We start from the raw sequence: 21936 nt of genomic DNA, 5'->3' as shown, positions 1-21936 counted from the left end.
TTTACTCTTCAAGCCCAAGCCAGGTCCTGTTTTTCTCCAAACCCTTTACAGATAATCTCTTCTCTGATGTCTTTTGTGCTTATTTTAGCATTGAGGGACACCAGGTCATTTTGCTATTTAAGTGAGCCTTCAGTGAGTTAAGGGTTTTATATTTCAAATACCACCAGTTGTGAAAAAAATGTCGAAACAGTTCATTGACCAAAAAAAACCCTAATTTATCTGAGCACAGTTGGAAAGTACTGTGCATACCCCCCCCCCCAAGAAATACTATGATTAATGCAAAGTACGTAACTCCGCTGATAGTTCTTTTCCTTACTGTTTAGGATCATGGCCGCTGTTCCCCAGAATAATCTACAGGAGCAACTACAGCGCCATTCAGCCATCAAACTTAATAACAAATTAAGTCCTTCTAAACCGAGATCTTTGTAAGTATTTTGGCTTTCATACACGCACTGACCCACAGTATCGTACAGATGAAGTGTCTTTCAACCCTTTCACTGCACAGATGAGGAAATGAAGCCGAGGGGTCCTTGATGTTCCCACTTTGTAAATTAACGGTAGAGCATTTGCTTTAGCAGCTCAGGTAATAAATGTTCGGTACCTTCACATGGTTCCTGGCGCGTAATACTTGCTCAGTAAATATCTGTGGGCTGAATGAATAATGAATCTTCTTATAAATTTGGGCACATAGGTACTTTTAATATTTTAATATAATTTTATATCCATTCCAAAAACAGTTTATAAGGACACTGTAGCTCTCCATTTCTTTTCTTTCCTCCAAGCTAGACTCCAAACTCCTTCTGACAATATTTAATAATAATTTCTATTCTTTAATAAATATTTCTATTCTATTTGATAATAATATATTTAATTATATATAATATAATAATATATGTAATAGTAATTTCTAGAGCTTTACCAACTGTTCTGGGTGCTGGACTTTAAAGTTACCATTAAACTTCATGTCACCAAGGCCAGCAGACATCCAAGACACTTGTCCCTTTTACTTGTCCTTCAGATTCCAGTGTGGCCTGTTCAGTTGTCACCTCTCTTCCCCACAGAACTTGTATCAGAGAGACCACAAGTCACCACATTTGAGTCTCTTCTCTTTTCTTTATATGCTGTCTCCTCCCACTGGACATTAAGGACGACCTGCCTGGGAAATAAAGTAGTGGGAATGGCCCGAATCCTCTCAAAACTGAATAATTAGCTTCTAAATTGGAAAGATCAGAGCATACAAAGTATAATTGAAGTTACCATATAAATTTCAAAATCAGAGGGAGATAGATTCTTTGCTCATTTGTGATACAGTGAAGGAGTTGCTGTATACATCAGTAACGAATTTTAGAGTTCGTATAGTTGGTGGGTTTGTTAAAACTAATCAGTCTAATTCAGTTTTTCACTTATCTTTCAGAGGTTTTACTTTTAAAAAGAAAATAACGACGGCCAGCAATGTATCTGTCACTAGTGTGTCAGTAGCGAAAACACCTGTGTTCAGTGATAAAGATGTTAATGTCACTGAGGCCTTTTCCTTCCCTGGACCTCCGCCCCTCACAAGTCAGCAGACAAGGCCCAGCGACTTCAAAAGTGCTCCAGCAGGACAGCAAACCAGGAGAGCTGTTTCAGAACCATTATTGCCAGATGTGTTGCAGGTTTCACAGGGAGTCTTGTGTAATACGCCGAACACACCAGTTGTAAAGAAATCCAGTAATGCTACTTTCAAGAAATTAGAATTTAGTTCTTCATCAGATTCTTTTATTACCATCAATGATTGGGATGATATGGATGACTTTGATATTTCTGGAAATCCAAAAGCATTTGCTACGCCCTGCAAAAATCACTTTGTGAGAGTAAGCACTGCTCAGAAATCAAAAAAGTCTAAGAGAAACTTTTTGAAAGTACAGCTTCCCGAAGCAAATACAGGAAAGGCTGATTTGACTCCATCCTCCTCTGACAGCAGGCAAGCATGTTTGACTAAGAAACAGAATGACGACTCGGAATGGTTCAGTAACGATGTGATTTGCATTGACGATGACCCCAGTCCTGAAGAGCTTATACGTGGAGATGCTCAGGAGAGTCATCCTTTAAAAACTCATTTAGGAGAAGAAAGAGGTAAAAATGATGTTTTATCTCCTTTCAGTATGTTGACTGTATTAATTTATTCAAAGCTAGGCACCGGGAACAATAGCAAATAGATACAGCCTTTGTCCTTAGGCTCTGTGGAGGGACCTGTTACACAGTCTGTTGGCCACTTTCTTGAGGCAGGACCCACGGATGAAATGACAAATTTTATTCTAATACAGTTTTTATATAAACACCAAGGATAGCTCTATAAGGTCCATAGAGGTTAAATGGTTTCTTTTTTTGTTAAGATTTTTATTTATTTATTTGACAAAGAGAGAGCAGGGGAAGTGGCAGGCAGGGGGAGAGGGAGAAACAGGCTCCCTGCAGAGCAGGGAGCCCAATATGGGGCTCAATCCCAGGACCCCAGGGTCATGACCGGAGCAGAAGGCAGTCGCTTAACCAACTGAGCCACCCAGGCGCCCCAGTTAAATGGTTTCCTGATGGCCTACTGGCTAGCTTGTGGCAGAATTGGGACGTGAAACCAAGCCTTTCCATTATAATTCCTTTATGGCTTGTTCCCACCAAATGTGGATGTGTGACGTGATCTAATTATGCTATTAAAGTATTACAGATGACATTCAAATCATTATCTGTTTAGTTCTCCTAGTTTTTAGGTGTCCAGAACCTCACAGCTGAGATTAGCCATGTGTGGAAGTACCCGCCCTATGAAGTGGTTGTAAGTGTGAGACTAACGCTTCTAAACACCTGAATCCCATCAAGGTTACTAGGGGGTGAGAGGGGACAGAAAAGTGATTGATAATAAGTACAACTGTAGTCTAATCAAATGCTGGCTGCTTATGAAGAGAAAATTGGGTCAGAGATAAACTGGAAAGCAACCATTGGGCATTGTTATCCCACATAGTCGAGAGAGACACCGACTGTGGGGGACTTCAGTAACTAGGGTGCCTTTGTGGTAAAGTTAACAATGTACAATTATCAGATTCATCTCTTATACTTCCCTCTTATTGAAATATGAGTGAAAAATAGAAAAACAGAAGTTTCATAATTGAACTGGAGACCGTCATGCAAATCCTTAAGCAGATCTTCAGCCTTATTCCCGCATCCGTTAGACTTAATCCAGGTGACTCCGTCATTATTCATGAAGAAAGCCCCAGCACGGACGTGTGGAAGGAGGGCACACAGGGGGCATGAGTCGCCCGGAGCGCCCACCCCAGTGCTCCTGCCCTGCACTTTCTGTCTCAGTAGTGATGAAAGTAACCTGTGTTTATCCACGGTTTTACTTTAGATGGTAGTGAAAAGAAGAACTTGGAAGAAACGGAATTGCATTCAGTTGAGAAGTCTCCATGTGTTGAGCTTGACGAAGATGATTACGATACAGACTTTGTCCCACCTTCTCCAGAAGAAGAAGTGATTTCTGCCTCTTCTTCCTCTTTACAATGTTTCAGGTAAAACAGCAAGTTAATCAATGAACATTATTGTTTATTTCTGGGATATTTGAACTAATTCTGTTTAGCTGGGTAGTGTCATTTCTGTTTTAGATTCGTTTCATGCTTCTGCAAAGTTTTATATCCACATGAAAGCATCAAAAAAATCCCTATTTATACATTTTATTTAATTGGTGGTATTTAAAGCTGTAAAGTTACATTATGATTAATTACGTGGGACCTCCAAACAGTTTTATTTAGTTGATTTTGACGTGTGGAATATATTCCTAGAAATACTATATTTCCAAACTCCTAGACCTGAAATGACACAAAACTAACTCCTTATTTGGGAAGTGACTTAGTAAATAATATGTCCTGTTCTTTTCTCTTCTCTTCTTTTCTCTTTGCCCTGCAGAATAGAATTGGCCATTATATTTGTCATTCACTGAATTTTAGTAAATCAGTGACATGGTTGTGGTTAATTGGCAGTATTATGGGAAAACGAGGTGGTACACATAACCCATCGATAGCTTAAAATACTAGTAGTCAGTCTTACCTCCATCCCTGACCCAATCTAGATCATGGTCCAGGTGAGTGGTGGAGTATTTACTGTGAACCAGTATTTTGATGAGAAACATGTCCCTCTAGTATACCACCTTAAGGAAGGCAGGCAGGAAGGAGGTGTTTGCCTGCATAACCTTGTTCCTCTGGGGTTGTGTTTTAACAGGTGGGTTAAAGAGGAGGGAAAAGTTGGAGTGTGATTACTATTTGATGACAAAACTAATAAACTAATAAACTAATAAACTACAGGAGCTGCCCTCTCCTCCCTTCCCATAGGAATTAGGACAGAATTATAGAACATGAAAGAACTGAGCAAGAGTTCATATAGAATGTAGATTCTAAACAAGATTCTCATTTAACAGAGAACCAGCCAAGGCCCAGGGGGGGAGCAGGGGATTGCCCAGGATGATAGAGTTAATGGCACATGGACTAAGATCCAGTGTAGGGCTATTTCCTGGACCATACTGATTCCTACGGAACATCTGGGTTTTTTTTCTCTATTTATTAGAAAAGTGTGTGTTGCGCAGATGACCTTGCAGCCAGCTTACCGGGATGCTTGTCGTTTTGCAGTTCCAACAAACCAGACATTTTCTTTACCTGTGTTAGGTTTTCATACCCTCTACATGTGCATGTGATTTTTGCATTGCTGTAATCAATATGTAGCTATAATTTTTTATTCTTCTTTTCTCTTAACATTTTTAAAACATGTTCCATATTGCTACATAGTCTTTATTCTTTCTAATGGCTACCTAATTTATTGAGTTGTCCTACCATGGTTAACTTTACCTAGATTTTTAGCAGTTGGAAAATGTTTATTTCCAGGGCTATTCCCAAAGTAGTCTCTCTCTGTATTTTCCATTGCAATCTCAAATACATATTTGTATATATTTTAAAACTGAAATAGAATTTTCACAAATGATACTCTCACTATGTGCAGTACACACTTAAATTTTATTTTGTATTTTATCTTGTTTTGAAACACTGGTTGTGACTTCTGGACTAATTTTGGAGGTGTAGCAGTCAGGTAATAACAAAAAAGAGAAAAATGTCTTTGTATCTCCTGCGTGCCCGAACCTCTCGAGCCAGCCCTCAAAGTCCTCCATCTTCAGGCCCCACATTACCTCTTCATTTCTATCTCCATACGCCCTTATGATAACCGTAAGCTCCAATGAGCCAAATGAGACAAACCGACAATCTAGAAAACATTGCTAAAAATATAAGGCCTTTTCTTTAATTATCAGTTTTTAAGACTATATAAAGCATAGTTATTTATCACTGTTCAATTAAGTTAGAAGATTGCATTCTGGGGCGCCTGGGTGGTTCAGTTGTTAAGTGTCTGCATTCGGCTCAGGTCATGATCCCAGGGTCCTGGGATCGAGCCCCACATCGGGCTCCCTGCTCCGCGGGAAGCCTGCTTCTCCCTCTCCCACTCCCCCTGCTTGTGTTCCCTCTCTTGCTGTGTCTCTCTCTGTCAAATAAATAAATAAAATCTTTAAAAAAAAAAACCGAAGAGGATTGCATTCCAAAATCCTGCTTTAGGCAAGTACAGTTGATATCAAATAAAGAGAATTGTCCTTTGTCTCTCCTCACGTTCCGTTACTTTTCCCATACCTGTCATTCAAGGCTTCCTCAAATCTCCCTCCTTGGCGAAGCCTTCTCAAGTTCCAGAAGGTGTTATCTTTGGATTTCCATGGTACCCTCTCTTAACACTAATTTTAATGCTCATTTATTTTGTTACTTTTAAAGTATTTCTTGTATCCAGTCAGGCTGACCATGTTTATATGTGTTAATAATTTTTATATAGAATGATAAATTATCGGAAGAGATTGGACCCTGGATTTTCCAAATTGAGAGGAGAGTGAGGCAGAATCCCTCAGGTAGACCAAGTAGACCACGCTGGGCTCCTGTGAGGAATGTAAGTCGTGCCCTGTGACACCTCACAGGGTTACTGGAAGGACATAATTGGAGATAGAATTGAAAAGGTCTCTCGGGGCCAGAAGATGGGAGACTTTGAAGAGGTTCTAGAATAGAGATAAAAAAACATGTTTCTCTTTTCTGTTATATATTGTCTGACCAGTCGTGGAAGAACATGAGAGGAAAAATTATACATTTGGTCTAAGTCTGTACTGCGGTTGGTCTTATATTTTTTAATTTGCAGTATGTTAAAGGACCTTGACACCTCGGGCACAAAGGACAGTCCTGGCACATCCAAGGCCTTGCTAACGCCCGAGGGGGTGACAACGCAGCAGCCCGCTCAAGAGACCAGCCCAGACAGTGACGGTGCAAGAGGTATTTCGACATAGCACGTATTTTAACCACCTAACGCTGGAAAACAAAGCACGGTTGTATTTTTAACCTGTGGCTGTCTGGCATAAGATGGCAAGCTTGCAGTTCCGCAGCTCTAACACAGAACCACCCCTGGGCGCTGGTTAGCCAGCATTTGCTCGAATAACCCAGAAACGCGTGTTCTCTAAAGATAGTCCATTCTCTAATGTGAAAACACTACCAGTTAGAAAGTTTTTTCTCACATTGAGTCAGAATTTGCTTTCCTGGAACTTTAATCCTTGTGAGATAAGTCTAAAGCTCCTAGAAGCTTTTCTTTTTTCCCTTTTTTTTTTTTTTTTTTTAAGGGCTAAATATTGTTGGGTCTTTTAACTCTCTTTATAGATACTGGTTTTGAGACCTTCCATCCTCCTGATTTTCCCTTGTTTGTACTCTGGGTTTATGACTTGATGTCCATGCAGAGTTTAATACTTTTTGTTTGATTTGTTTCTAATTCATTTTTAAACTTTCTATTAAATATCTAATATAAAGAATGCAGCCACCCTACAACTTTGGAAAGCGGCAGCCTCCTTTCCCACTCCTGATTTCTACTTCGCAGGGGCTCTGTCAGTTCCAAGGCCTGTGTCCTTCTATCCTGGAAAGTTTTCTGATACTATTTCTTTTTCTTTTCTTTTTTTGTTTGTCTTCTCTTTTCTCTTTCACTCTTCCTGGAATTATATTATTTGGATATTAGGCTTCCATGAGTTATCTTTTCTATTTTCCATCTCTTGCTTCTCTGCTTTCTGGGAGACTTACCAACTTTTATCTTTAACTCGTTTATGGGATTTTTCATTTTAATCAGCCCTCTTCCAAAAGCTCTTTTTTCATTCTCTGAATATTTCTGCAACGTGTTCTGGCCTTTTTTGATGGGTTCTGTACTTGTGTGTGTGTGCACGCACGTGTGGTAGGGTGTGTGCGCACAACATATGTGTGTTGTTTCTGTTTCCTCCCAATTTCGTTTTCTTTATTTTGGTGTCTGAATTTATTGTTAGAGATGTCCCTGAAACACCTGATGTCCTCAGCGCTCTTCTGGATGTTTTGTGCTATTAACTTCATCCTCTCAGCAGCCCTGTAAGGTAGTTTCTCTTCTCCCCGTTTTACAAATAAGGAAACCGAGGCACAGGAGTGTTAACTAGGACTACGTGTGCTCACAGAACTAGACAACGGCAGAGCGGGGCTTGAAACCCAGCGGTGCGCAGGCTCCCGAGTTTATGTTTGTAGCCACACGCTCTGCAGCTGGTGCGGCATGGTCCCACTGATAAAGTGGTGGGCTAGGCCGGGGGCAAGGACACAATGTCGTCCGAGGTCTCCCTCTCAGCTGATGTCGTGTTGTCACAAACCTGCCTTGAGACCTCGCTGCTCTCCCTGGCCCACGGGGCTGCAGAAGACTCACAGGACTCCACAGGTTCAGGGTCTGAGGCGGCAAGAGGGAACAGGGCGGGGGACATGGGCTTCTGAGTGATGCAGTCCCCAGGTACGAACCTGTCTCCTCCTGCCTCTGGCTGGGAGACTGTGGAAGATTAGTGAAGCTTCTCTGAACCTCAGTTTCTTCTATGGAATGAGAAGAATGACATCTACCTTGCCGGGTATTTGTCAGGATTCATGGTAAAGGGCCCAGTGTACTCTCGGCCTTCGATAAATGGTAGCTATTGTTATCTGCCAGTCTGGTAATCCCTTCAAAGAAGGAAATACATTAAGATTACTGATTTATTTATATGAACTCTTGCTAACTCTATAATCGTTTCCTCTTCTTCTTAGAGCTCACAAAGCAGCCATTTGATAACATGTTCTAGAATTTTGCCTTGAATTAACATCCAAAGCACCAGCCTATAGCTTTTGGCAATCCGTTCAGAATTTTTTGAAAATTAGAACAGGGTTTGCCTGTCTTCGCTCTTCCATTGACTGTCCTGTTCACTGAAGGCCTCACATATCAGCGGGATCTTCTTTGCGGGTTTCCTTTGTTTTCTGAGGTGTAATCTGTCTAGACAAGGAGACTTGAGCTCCTTTTCAATAGCTGTTCTCTCTCTGAGCCTATCTTGGCTTTCGTTTCGTTCAGACCATTGTTCATTCTCCTCTTTCCAATCTGATACCCATTCTCCAGGTAGAGAAAACAGGCAAAACGGGGATTCAGCAATTCCTCTTCACCATCTTCAACCTCACGTCCTGGTCCATGCCAGTCACAGTAAAAGTCCATGTTTCCCAAGTCATTCTGACATAGACGCTTGTCCCCCCAACCCCCCGTCTGTCCTCTCTCCCTCTCCTTCCTGCCCTTTGGACCCTACGACGGGCTGCCCTCTTCCAGTGATTTCCCGGTAACCTCATTCTCTTCTCTGACCGTTCTCTTCCTGTTAGCTCTCGGATTGTCTCCTGAGAATAGTTCCCTCTGCAGCCCACCTAAACCGTTTATTTCTCCCATATCCCTTAGGTCCTCGGGGTGGAGTAGGCATCTTCCTTGCTTCCCATTGCTACTCTAGCCCTTTCTTTTCTTCCTTCATTTAAAGCCTTACCTCCTTTGACATTCTTTTTCTTAGTTCTACAATGTAAATTTAAAAAATGTGGAGCGGGCTGGCCGGATTCTGACGTGCAAACATCATCACCAGGCATTTCTCTCTCTCACACCTGTCTTCTCGCCTCTCCTCCACCCCCTGGCCCCATCTCAGTCCCCCCGCTCCTTTCTTTCTCGTTTTCCGCTTTCCCTTGTATGGGTCTTATTTTCAAGCTGTATTTCTCGGGGTGGTGGCAGGGGCGGCCACCAGCAGCCTGTCCAGCTTATTGAAAAGCGAAGTCTTCTTTTCCAGTCAGAAAACTCCCAGACCTACTTCTCTTTGAGCTGCCTGACATCAGATGCCCAGAGGTTGGGGGCCTGGTGTCTCCAAAGAGAAAGTCTCAGTGCTGAGTGGTTTCCTTGAAGGAAGCGTGGGTGCCGGGCAGCCTGGGACTGCAGGTGGGGTGGAGTTCTTGATACCTTGTCCGGGCATGGTGAGATTTACCCCTGAAGTTAGTGAAAAATGATAGTAAGCTGATAAACCTTTGCATCTTACAATGACATTGGTTACCCTGAGAGAAATAATTGAAAACTAACATGAAATGAAATGATGATAACGCAGTTTTGGACTCTCGTGAAATAAAGTAGAGATAACATGATTTCAGATTATTTCACAGGCAGATAATATGGCAATATAGGGTAGTTCATAATCTTGTTGTTAAACTACTGTCAATTTGACATGCGTGACTGTCAAAATTGTCTTTTTTCAAGGAAAAATATTAACGAAATTATAACACTTTATAGTTAGACAGACAAGTTTGCAGCAGCAGCTTATTCACGTGATGGACCAGATCTGTAAATTAGTCGATACTATTCCTGATGATGAACTGAAAGCTCTGGATTGTGGGAATGAACTGCATCAGCAGCGGGACATAAGGTATCTTACTTTTTCTTCTTCTGGAATATATCTGATTACATTTCGACCGACCTAAGTCAGAACGTATGGGGCAGAATTTCCAGGCATTCTGAGCAGGAAACGGAATAGGCTAATTATCACTGTGCTTTATGTTTTAAATTTATTTACTTTCCAAACCGCCCCTTTAGCATTTGTATTCACATTTTCGAGACTGAGGAAAAGAGGATATATTTCGCCACAGTTTGGGATGAAAACTAAAGGTATACTTGCGTGGCCTCACATTTCATGTGGTGTTCTGTTTCCTCTTTAGAAGGAAGCTCCTGGCCGAAGCTGACCTTAATACAAGGGACGCCAGTATTCTTGCTTCAGGGTGGAGATGCAGGCCTGACTCACCTGGTAGCCCTCCGGAGGGGATGGCCTCTGTTTCTGCTCTCGATGCGTTTCCAAAGGGCAATTCCTGTCCTACAGGGAATTCTGTTAAGGAGTTAAATTTTCCACACCTTCCCTCACATTCCAGTTCCACTAGGGAGTGTTTACTGGCTACTACCCCGGGAAAGACAGGATTCTCAGCCACCACGAAGAATCCCCTTGAAAGACCGTTATTCAGTCCCCATTTACAGAAGTCCTTTGTAAGTAGCAACTGGGCTGAAACACCAAGGATAGAAAAAAGAAATGAAAGCTCTTACTTCCCGGGAAATGTTCTCACAAGCACGGCTGTGAAAGATCAGAATAAACGCGCTGCTCCAGTAAATGACTTAGAAAGAGAAATCCAGGCTGCCTGTGATATTGACACTTTTGACATAGATGGCTTTGATGACGATGATGATGATGATGACTGGGAAGATATTATGCATAATTTAGCAGCCAGCAAATCTTCCACAGCTGCCTGTCAACCTATTAAGGAAGGTCGGCCAGTTAAGCCAGTATCAGAAAGAATTTCTTCAGCCAAGACAAACTGTCTTCCAGTGGCATCTACTGCTCAAAATAAAAACTCAGAGTCAATTCAGAATTACACTGGTAAGTTTAAAATAAATGCTTATATTTTATATGAAAACATAACTGTCCAAAATCAGAATTGTGTAAGAAAACCGATAGCAAATCATCCTTGCTTGAAAAGTACATTGTTTCTATGCAAATTCCTGCTGATACTATGAATTACAAATCACAATTTCAAAAGCAAGTTGCTCCTTTGTCTCCGTAGCAGCTGTAGTTTTATAAAATGAGTAATTATAACCTATTGTAGTAAAGCTCTAAAGTCATTACAAATGTGCTTTGCCTTTAAATTAACATTTTTTAAGTCCCTAAAGCAATAAAGCTCATAGGACCAAGTTTTTAATAATTTGGGGGATGAGTAAAAGCAAGGCTGAATTTATATGTTAAAACTGTAATTGTATGTATTTTTAGAACTCTGAATTGATGAAAATTGATCAATTTATAAAGTAGAGAAACATGCAGGGCAGTCTAAGAAAGACATGAAGTCAGAAATTTCTTAAGACAAATTATTTCTTGGATGCCTGGGTGGCTCAGGCGGTTAAGCATCTGCCTTGAACTCACGTCATGATCCCAGGATCCTGGGATGGAGCCCTGCATTGGGCTCCTTGCTCAGTGGGGAGCCTGCTTCTTCCTCTGCCTGCTGCTCCCCCTGCTTGTGCGCGCGTGCACTCTCTCTCTGAAAAAAGAAAAAAGACTAATTATTTCTTTGGGCCTAAAATCCTTTTAATTCATTCAACAAATATTTATGGAGTGCGCACTCCGGCCCTGTTCTGTGCTGGGTTCTGGTCATAGACAGATGAGCAACAAGTAGTCCCTGTCCTCCTGGAGCTCACAGTTTAGAAGAAGTTTGTGGAGAAGTGCAATTAGTCACTGGAAAGGCTGCAGAGAGAAGCCAAAATTAATTTTAAAACCTTACATCAACCCTGTAAAGTTATTGCCAAGTGTTTTTTAACTGAAACAAGTTTCTGTGTGTAAGCTTTTATAAAGTACAGCCTTGCCTATTTTTGCCATTGATGACTTAATACCACGGAGGTTGTTCTTAACAGTTACACTGTTGACCTTTAGAATAACCATTAATGGATTTATTTTTGTATCACATTAGAATGTGTCATACTTGATGTTCCCAATTATCTTTGAGACAGTCGAGTGTTGGGATGAGAGAGACTGCCAGAGCTGGCGTGAGCAGCCCTTGTTCTATGTGCTGAACCAGGGCTGCGAGAGCAGGGATGCAGAGCAGGGAGCAGAGCAGGGGGGTGGATGTGATAGACACATTGGAAGAAGAGCAGAGGAAGCCGAGATGCCTCCGAGGTTTCAGACCCAGTGACTGAGAAATCTGTGACACCATTAGCAGAGCAGGGGAGTCAGGAGGCAGAGCCGATTGGGAGAAAAGCTGAGGAGGGCTATTTTAAGACTTGTGGAGCTTAAAGTGTTGATAAGTCATTCAGGTAGAAATGTCTTGCAGACATCTGGAGACGCGTGCAGGACCGGCACTTTGGCAGGTGCCAGTGGGACCTTACGAAAGAGCATTCTGTGCACAGAGGTGATGTTTAAGATCAGAGCACTAGGAGAATTCCAAAGCAAGAATGGCTAAAAGACTCTCAAGTCTGCAAAGACTCCCAACTATAAGGGGCAGGTGGAGAAAGTGGAGCCAGGAGAGAGAATTTAAGTAGAAAACCCATGATTGTCTTGAAGGTCAAGAGAGAAGGAAGAAGGGAATAAATGAAATAGTAAGTGGTAGGTGCTGCAGAAAGATCAAGGAAAAGCCTGGAATTTGGCCTCAGGAAGTCTCTGGCGGCTTTGACATTTGGCGAGGATGAAACCCTGATAAGTGGTTAAAGAAAGATGTGCTGCAGGGACATGTATGCCTTTGATTTTGTGTGGCAAAGGGTAAATGCTAAAACTGACTTGTTAACAATAATGCACTGATTTTTCTTAACATCGATTATTTTCTCAGATAAGTCGGCACAAAATTTAGCATCCAGAAATCTGAAACACGAGCGTTTCCAAAGTCTTAGTTTTCCTCATACAAAAGAAATGATGAAGATTTTTCATAAAAAATTTGGCCTGCATAATTTTAGAACTAATCAGCTAGAGGCGATCAATGCTGCGCTGCTGGGTGAAGACTGTTTTATCTTAATGCCCACTGGTATGTATTTTTAGATGTAAATTGGCAGGAGTCCATTGGCAGATGTTAAATGAAAGCCCTTTAGTAGAAATAAAACGAACACCCACATGGTATTTCCATCATTAAGGGACCTCTAAACCACCTGTGCTTCAGTGAGACAGTGTATTACCTCACGTCCTCTGTTGACATGATAACACTAATAGCCCGTTAAGATTCGCAGCTCAAAGCTTGTTGTGTTGAATCGATCTAGAATTTCCCTCTTTCTAGCTCTCTCTCTTTTTTTTTAAGTCTAAATTAGTCTGGAACTTGAACAAAAAAATTACCGTCAGAGACCTTGCCCATCTCTGGCACTTTATTTGGCACAGTCTAGTGTTGAAGGGTGGTTAAGATCATCGGCTCTGGAGCGGTGTGGCCTGGCCTCAACGCACAGCCCTGCCACTTACTCGCAGTGTGACCTTGAGCGAGGCCCTTCACCCCGAGCGCCGGCTTCCTCCTGTGTGCAGGGAGGATGATGATAATACTGCACAGAATGTCGTGAGGATTAAACGGAAAGCGTTTAGCCATAGCTTTCTTGGCCTCCGTTTTGAAGAGATCCAGGACTTTTCATTGTGCCATTAAAGTCTATAACAGCTGTCTGATGGTTTACAGTCATCCAAGAAGGAATATTAAAGCAGCACTTAGCATAGGGAACTCAGGAATCCGAGCTGCGGTACTTACATGGAGCCTTCCCTCTGCCTTTTACCCACCTTGCTGTGAACTTTAGCAATTAGTTATTGCCATCGTTATTAAATTATGTTGAGCAAGCATCTGAGCTTTTTCAAGCTGATTGTAGAATTTAGACAACACTGGTTTAATAATCAGCGTCCCATATTTCATTAACTTGTTGTTCACTGTCTCCTGCTCTGACTTGGTTTGGTATTGCAGAACAGAAGTTGGAAGGGATCATGACAATGATCTAGTCCAGTGGTTTCAGGACTTTTCATGGTCCTTTAGGACTTCGAGGGGCTTTTTGAGGGTCTTCCCACCCCAGTTTCAACCTCTTGATTTATACAGATAAAGATCCAAATAAGGTTTCTTTTAGAACCACCCCCCCCCCAAAAAAAACACTGATCTAGTACATTTTGCAGGTGATAAAATTGACGCCTGGTAAGGTTAGCTGGTGTTTCTAAGTCAGACAGCCTATTAAGTAGTGGAATAGAAGCTAAAACACAGCTTCCCAATCTTTCCTTGACATTTACACGTACATATATACCAAAATGAAATGTACTTACCCCACATGCAAAAAAAAAGGTAGAATGTGATGTACAGTTTAAAAAAAAAAAAAACCTCCTAGAAACTGCCTGGCTCAAGCTTCTACCTTTAGTGGATGGGAGAAGTTGAAAATTAGAGACTAATCATTTTAGTTCTCATTAAATGTGTACTGATTGTCTTACCATCTTGAATTAGAGTTACACAGAGAGATGGGGGTGCATCTCAGAATGTCTTTCTCTTCATCTTCTGTTAGTACACACCAGCGTAGTTCTACCCTTCTTTTTATCTCAAAGGCAGATTGGGAATATTTCCTTATTGATAAACATACAGGGAGTCAAAGCACAGATATTTAACGTTGAAAGGTTCATACTAGTGGTTTAAAAAAGTGAGATCCTGCAAGCGTTTTCTTAATCATCAAAGAAATATTAAACATGTTCACTGTGGTCTTAAGTGATGTATAGTTTATCACATTTTAAGTCTTTAAAAATTAAAATATTATACAGAGTAATTATTTTCATCCTAATACTGTGGTAGAATACCCCTTGTATTGCATTTGGATTTCCCAATTAGATTTTTAAAGCCATTCTATTGCCTCTAAGTTCTCTGCCCTGATTCCTGCTTTTGCATTCATGTATGAGTACATGAGATGTCCTAAAAGGTAATTTTCGCACATTTAAATTGTCTAAATATTTTGACTCATTCGAATATGGCAAATTGTTGGCACCATGGGGAATGTCACTTGGTGTCCTATTACTTAATTGCTTTTAAATACTACCATATGATTTACTTTGTAACTTTTGCCTTCATGTTCTCAAGATAGAACCTGACAGGTTTTTTTGTTTTTGTTTTTTTTGGTTTTTTTGGTTTTTTTTGTTTGTCCTTTCAGGAGGTGGTAAAAGTCTGTGTTACCAGCTCCCTGCCTGTGTCTCTCCTGGTGTCACTATTGTCATTTCTCCCTTGAGATCACTCATAGTAGATCAAGTCCAAAAGCTGACTTCCTTGGATGTAAGTTAAAACACTACCAATTATAATAAAAATACTAATAAACACATAAAAATAACTATATTTCAGTACTCTGGGTAACCTTTTTTTGTTAAGTAGTTCATGAACTATAAGAATAAAACGCAGCAGTTTCATTAAGTTGTACGAGTCTTTGAAAATTCTTATAACAGCTAACCTTCTGTAGTTCAGTCTGATTTTATTCTAGAAAAATGTAATTTATCAAGAACTTTTAACCTGTATTTTGCTGATGTGAATTTCTTTTACTAATGTGAAAGGATTTCTTTTCTTACTACTGTGGGATCAGCATAGTTCCCACCTTTCTTCACATCTCAAAATGCGTACACAGGAGCACCCCCACACATGCATCCTTTTTCCTCCTGGCTGAGGTTAAGAACATATATGAATGTATTCTGCCAAATCCTGCATATTTTCAAGGTTATGAGCCCCCACCCCTCAACAAGACCACTGGTTTGATTTTTCTCCCAAAGAATGTGTTTGTGTGGTGCCCATCCCCAGTGGCCCACCAGGCCTGATGCTACGGCCCTCTCATCGTCCCTGTGCTTTAAAAATGCTGGAGATACATTTTCCCAAACTAAAACAAGCCGTACCTTAGGATGTGACTCTCTTGGGTACTGAATTCATATTTATCTTCTTACAGATATGAAAAGCAAAGGCAGTCTAAAAGAGAAAAAAGAAAGAAATTAATGGGAATATTTTGAGTTATGGCTAAGAGAAGTTTTTTTTAAATACGTTCTAAATACTTATTTTCACTGCATTGAGATTATCTTTCCTTTGACCCAGGTTTGATATGTGACTTATAAAATATTTATAGAACCTAAGGATAAATATATGCTTACGTTTACCACTTTTGTACTTAGATTCCAGCTACATATCTGACAGGTGATAAGACTGACTCAGAAGCAACAAGTATTTACGTGCAATTATCCAAGAAAGACCCAATTATCAAACTTCTATATGTTACTCCAGAGAAGGTTTGTATTGATACCATTATTTTAAAATATGGTATTAAAGCTGTGTTAGAAAAACCGCCCAGTGCTGCCTCCTGAGGAGGGAAAAACCCAGTCTTCCCCTTCTGTGTTTTCTCCTTTTCCATCACCTAGAGTGTTTCACTTCTGGTGACCAAATGTGTGGACGTTTTTCCTCACTCTGAGCAGCTCTCTGTGACCCCAGCAGGGTGTCCTACCGTTTAACTCAACTCTGACACTGTCTGCACAGAGGTAGCCTCGGATCCCACGGGTTAAGGGCTTGGCCTCTCAAGATGGTTCCCACCCTTCTTTAGATGCCGCAGCAAGTAGAAGGTCCCCAGGTTACCCATACCTTCTGTCCGATTTGGCTAACAAATCAGAGGTTCCCATGACCCCCTCCTCAGTTCGATTAATGTGCTAGAGCGGCCCGCAGAACTCAGGGGAACACTTAACATTTACCAGTTTATTAAGGGACGTGATAAAGGATGCAGATGAACAGCCAGATGAGAGAGACACAGGGCGGGGACTGGCAGGGACTGGGAGGGTCCCAAGCGCAGGAGCTTCTGTCGCCGTGGCACTGGGATGAGTGACCCTCCCGGTGTGCATGCGTTCACCGTCCACTTTGGAACTTGCCAAGCCCCCGACTCTCAGGATTTTGTGGCAGCCTCCTCACTTAGGCAGGATCATTTCCAGCCCCTCTCCCCTCTCTAGAGGACGGGGTGCTACTGAAAATTCCAAGCTTCTGATCGTGGCTGGTCTCTCTGGTGAGCAGCCCCCACCCAGAAGCCATCCGGGAGCCCACCCAGAGTCACCACACCCGAACAAAAGACTCTCCTGCTGCTCTTATCACTTAAGAATTTAGAAGGGATTTCGGAGCCTTGTGTCAGGGATGGGGTCAGAGACAAATACTAGAATCAGGGAGGCTTCTATTCTTTTTTTTTTTTTTTTTTTTTTTTAAAGATTTTATTTATTTATTTGACAGAGAGGGACACATCGAGAGAGGGAACACAAGCAGGGGGAGTGGGAGAGGGAGAAGCAGGCTTCCCGCGGAGCAGGGAGCCCGATGCGGGGCTCGATCCCAGGACCCTGGGATCATGACCTGAGCCGAAGGCAGACGCTTAACGACTGAGCCACCCAGGTGCCCCGAGGGAGGCTTCTATTCTTATCACTTAGCAAATTACAAGGGTTTCAAGAGCTCTGTGCCAGGAACTGGAAGCAGAGACCAATATATTTTTCTATTATCTCATTAAAGCCCACTAGAATACGTATTATTTTTTAAATTTTGACATGATCTTTTTTTTTAAAGATTTTATTTATTTATTTGAGAGAGAGAGCACGAGCACTGACTGAGCCACCAACCGACTTAGCCATTGACGTAATTTCTGATATACAGTATAGTACAAGGATTCCTGTATAACTTTCACCCAGAAACCCTAAATGGTAACATTTTACTATTTTACTATAATTGCTTTATCGTTCTTTCTCTCTCTTTACTTTTTTCCTAAAATATTTGAGAGTAGGTTGCAGACATGATATCCCTTTCAACCCTAAACACTTCACTGTGCATTTCCTAAAAACAAATTCCGGGGCGCCTGGGTGGCTCAGTTGGTTAAGTGTCTGCCTTCGGCTCAGGTCGTGATCCCAGGGTCCTGGGATCGAGCCCCGCATCAGGCTCCCTGCTCTGCAGGAGGCCTGCTTCTCCCTCTCCCACTCCCCCTGCTTGTGTTCCCTCTCTCGCTGTGTCTCTCTCTGTCAAATAAATAAATAAAATCTTTTAAAAAAAAAAAATCATTGAAATGAGAAAATGTTTACTGATACCATACAGTGACTTAATCTGTAAACCTTATTCTGGTCTCACTAGTTGTCCTAATAATGTCCTTTATAGCAAAAGGAAATCCTAGATTATGGATTGCATTCGGTTGTCATGTCTCTTTAAAGTTTTCCTGTCTTTCCTGATTTTGACAGTGGTGAGGCGTGAAGGCCAGTAGTTCTGAGGACTGCCGTTCAGCTCGAGTGCATCTCGTGTCCCCTCATGACTAGGTTTATGTCGCTCATTTGGGCAGTAGTATCACAGGTGTTGGTAGGTGCTCAGTGCGTCCGACTGACGCGCTTGATGTCCACTCCTTCCGCTACTGGTGATGTTAACTTTGATCACTTGGTTGAGGTAGCGTCTGCCCGATTTCTCCACTGTACAATGATTTCTTTGTTGTTGTTGTTGTTGCCATTAATATAATAATTACAAAAATAAACATACATTTTTTGCTTTTGTAATGAGTAGGTATCCTGCTCTGGGGCACACTGAGACTGTATAAGTATCCTGTTACTCATCAGACTTTGACCCAGGAGAGTCTTTATCCTCCGTTGATGACTCCATCAGTGTTTACTATAATGGATGCCAAATGATGATTTTTCTACTTTAGTTGGCATTCTCCTGTAAGGAAGAGCTTTCCCTTTTACCTACATATATATTTATATCAACATAAAATCATGGGTTCTTAATTTGTCAGGGGGCTATAATCAGTTCTCTTTATTTGGATCTTCTAATTGTCCTTGACTTGGCAAGTAGAAGAGCTCCATCTCACTGCTTCTGTGTCCTTTTGACATGTCCCTATCTAGACGTGGATGCCAGATGTTGTCATTGCTACTGGGCTATCATTGCTTCTAGGCCCTGTATAGACAGAACCATGAAATACATACATACGAGAGTATGTGTCGCCCCCCGAAATGACATGCATTCCCACGACACACATCTGTAACCCTGTTACCAGCGTAAACGTGTGGTGAACCTCAGGTATATTGAGGCAAAAAAGATGTTTTAGAACCATTGACCTAATACATAACTGCTTGCTAAATGAAGGGTGAATATTCTATAAGGTCTCATTTGGAATTTTCTATTACTTCTGCCAATTCTCTTCAAACACTGAAATAAGAACTCCTTTTATATGGAGGTGTTGATGCAGCCTAAGTTGTAGTGGAACTTAAAGACAACAGAGTCCTTAAGGTGATGTGGTGTTTAAATGTTTTCAGATCTCTAATGGATACATGTCTGGTCTAGGTCTGTGCGAGTAATAGACTGATTTCCACTCTGGAGAATCTGTATGAGAGGAAGCTCTTGGCACGTTTTGTCATTGATGAAGCACATTGTGTCAGTCAGGTAAATACTGGTTTATGTGACTTGAAATATCAATAAATACATACTACCAACAGGATATATATTTTCAGAAGAGAGGGAAATCAGTGACTTATTCTAGCTCACTGAAAAAAAGGATAGTTCTCAATACAGTGAGCAGTGTTTGCTTTTTATGTAAGGAAGATCCAAATAGTCTGAAAAGTGGTATTTTTTTTCTCCCAACTAGTGGGGACATGATTTTCGCCAAGATTATAAAAGAATGAATATGCTTCGCCAGAAGTTCCCTTCTGTTCCAGTGATGGCCCTTACCGCCACAGCTAATCCCAGGGTACAGAAGGACATCCTCACTCAGCTGAAGATTCTCCAACCTCAGGTGTAAGTTGCTGAAAGTTCTGAATTTAAAAACCCTGGGACAGTGGTTCCCGGATTGCTGCACATTGGAATCGTGCACTGAGCTTTAAAAATCCCAGGCACAGATTGCACTCTGTCAATTAGATCACAATTTGGGGGGCCGGGGGCCATTGTTTCTAAAAATCCCCAAGTGACTCCACTGTGCAGCAAAATTTGGGAACCGAGGCCCAACGGCTTTTTACTTACTAGCATTAAAACTCTACCCCAATATTTTGGAAGTAGAGATAAAGTGTGTGCTGTACCTGTTAACTCTAGGATGGTCCCAGGAGTAAATGAGCTTTTATTCATCTCATTTCAGCTCCCATACATCCTAGAGTATACATCATGAAATAAACAGATGACCCTGCTTTGTCATTTTCCCCTGAAGTCCCACTTATATCCAAGATATTGAAAACCGTCCAGAAACAATGTGTAACAGCTTTTATACTTTGTTTGCATCTCAACAGCAAAGTGCTTCTTGTTGCCACCAAATCCATAATTACTTGTAACAGAAACTACTATAAAAAAAAAAATATCCCCACATATCTAGGTTGTCCTGGATTGTTCCGTACCTCCGCGTGAGTTTGTAGAGACAGGTGCCTTCTCTGATAGGTTCATTCACTCAGCAGATATTTACTGAACAGCTGCTGTGTGCCAAGTTAAAATACTGTTCCCTTCTAATTTATTAATGGGTGTTTTGAGTCTGAGGAATGCCTGAAGAAATGACCGATAGTTGGGGTGAATTCTTACGGCACACCTTTTGTTCATTTGGAAGTAAAGACAATAAGCTGGCTCTCTAAGTATGGTCGTTGGTAAAAACAGCAGCATCCCTCAACGGGTTATGGGAAGAACCGAAAGTGCCACATGAAAGATATGGGAGTAAGACAGCCACAGGGATTAAACTGGCATTCTTGAGCACGCAAATTTTAGAGTCCTCAGAATTTTGTGTGTGAAATCACAAAATTTGGAATGGAATATTTTACTTTAATCTCACTTGCAGAAGGGTGTTTGTGTAGAATTTGGAGATGCTGGGAGACTTTGCTTCCATAATTGGTATACATTATAACATTAGATTTGAGGTGTCACAGTATGCTTTAGGTTCTAGGGAATAACCTACATGCTAGAAATTCACTTTTGTAAGTACTATATTGATCTGTGAAAGCCTTTCTTTTTTTTAATAGGCAATGTTTTTAGCTTTTTTCCACCAAATTTATGCCAGATGCAGTCTACTCTTCTTTTAGGCCAGTCATATTAATTGCCAAATGCACACAGTTAAAAGAAATTGTATAAATTCAACTCACCTTTTGAGTAACTTTCTGTAAGTATGGAATCTGTCATTTTTGTTTGAGTAAACATTGCACATACGCATTTAGAGACAGACACCTTTAGTATCTTTTCCTAGTCACGTGAGGAGATAAGCCTGGAAAAGCAGTAGATTGTACATTTCCTGAGTCTAGCATGTGGCGCCCTGTGCATAATTGGCACTCAGTAAGAATGAATAAATGGAACATATGGAGGAATTTTGGTAAATGTGGGTAAAATATGAAGATTTGGGCAAGTCTGTTGATTCCTTAATATATTTGGTACTTCTATATTTGGGAGAGTTTAAATCTCTTAGTGGAAGTAAAAGATTTTAACAGACACTTTCTGGTACATTTTTTCCTGATCTCTTTTGCCAAAGGCCCTTGTTTGGATTAAATTTATCCAGCTGCTGCTGTGCTGTGGGCCCTGGTGAAGGCAGGTCTCCCTAGGCTTGGAGCCGTGGCCCCCGTGCTCCTCTCCTACAGTCAGTCTGTGCTGATCTTCTTCTTTGGGAAGTACAAGGATAGGTAATAAAATAGAGACTTTATTCCTTTTCCTTAGAACCTTAAAATATAAAGTGAGAAACAGGAGACAGACATATAGACAGTTGATAGAACAATAATATCGTAATACAACAATAACAAGAGCTGACAGTTACATATTTCGCCTATACAATGTGCCAGGCACTATTCTTGACATTTTATGTATATTAACAATTTCTCTACACAAAAGGTGAAGGCTTATGAGGTTAAGTACTCCTATTTTCCTCACTTTGGGATGAGGAAATGGAGGCACAGAGAAATAACTTCAACAAGGTCATATGCTTCGTGAGTGCTGGAGGGAGGACTTAAACCCAAACAGTCTGGTTTTAGAATTTAAATACCTTTAAATACTTTTTAATAAGTTGCAGAATGAAGTAAGTGGTAATTAGAGATGTAAATTATGACTGCAGGAACTCAGGAAG

General features: G+C 41.1%; 1 protein-coding gene across 3 annotated transcripts in view; it reads left to right on the top strand.

The window, feature by feature from the left end:
- Window positions 1-21936, top strand: part of BLM (BLM RecQ like helicase) — an 88223-nt gene that overhangs the window by 24932 nt on the left and 41355 nt on the right. For 2 of the 3 annotated variants that reach the window (XR_004682653.1, XM_035024181.1), the window contains exons 2-12: window positions 324-425; window positions 1415-2112; window positions 3371-3530; window positions 6229-6359; window positions 9682-9814; window positions 10104-10810; window positions 12741-12932; window positions 15049-15167; window positions 16043-16156; window positions 19206-19304; window positions 19507-19655. Coding sequence is in view for 2 of the 3 variants with exons in the window: in XM_035024181.1 (XP_034880072.1) it covers window positions 328-425; window positions 1415-2112; window positions 3371-3530; window positions 6229-6359; window positions 9682-9814; window positions 10104-10810; window positions 12741-12932; window positions 15049-15167; window positions 16043-16156; window positions 19206-19304; window positions 19507-19655 (2600 nt within the window). In the remaining variant the exon portion in view is untranslated. The remainder of the gene's footprint in view (window positions 1-323; window positions 426-1414; window positions 2113-3370; window positions 3531-6228; window positions 6360-9681; window positions 9815-10103; window positions 10811-12740; window positions 12933-15048; window positions 15168-16042; window positions 16157-19205; window positions 19305-19506; window positions 19656-21936) is intronic. The other variant, XM_035024182.1, reaches the window with a different exon arrangement.

The sequence above is a fragment of the Mirounga leonina genome, unplaced genomic scaffold (genome assembly GCF_011800145.1).
Source record: "Mirounga leonina isolate KUSES-001 unplaced genomic scaffold, KU_Mleo_1.0 Mir_178, whole genome shotgun sequence".
NCBI classification, from domain to species: Eukaryota; Metazoa; Chordata; class Mammalia; order Carnivora; family Phocidae; genus Mirounga; species Mirounga leonina.
The sequence above is the reverse complement of the archived record's forward strand: the minus strand, read 5'-3'. Positions and strand labels throughout refer to the sequence as shown.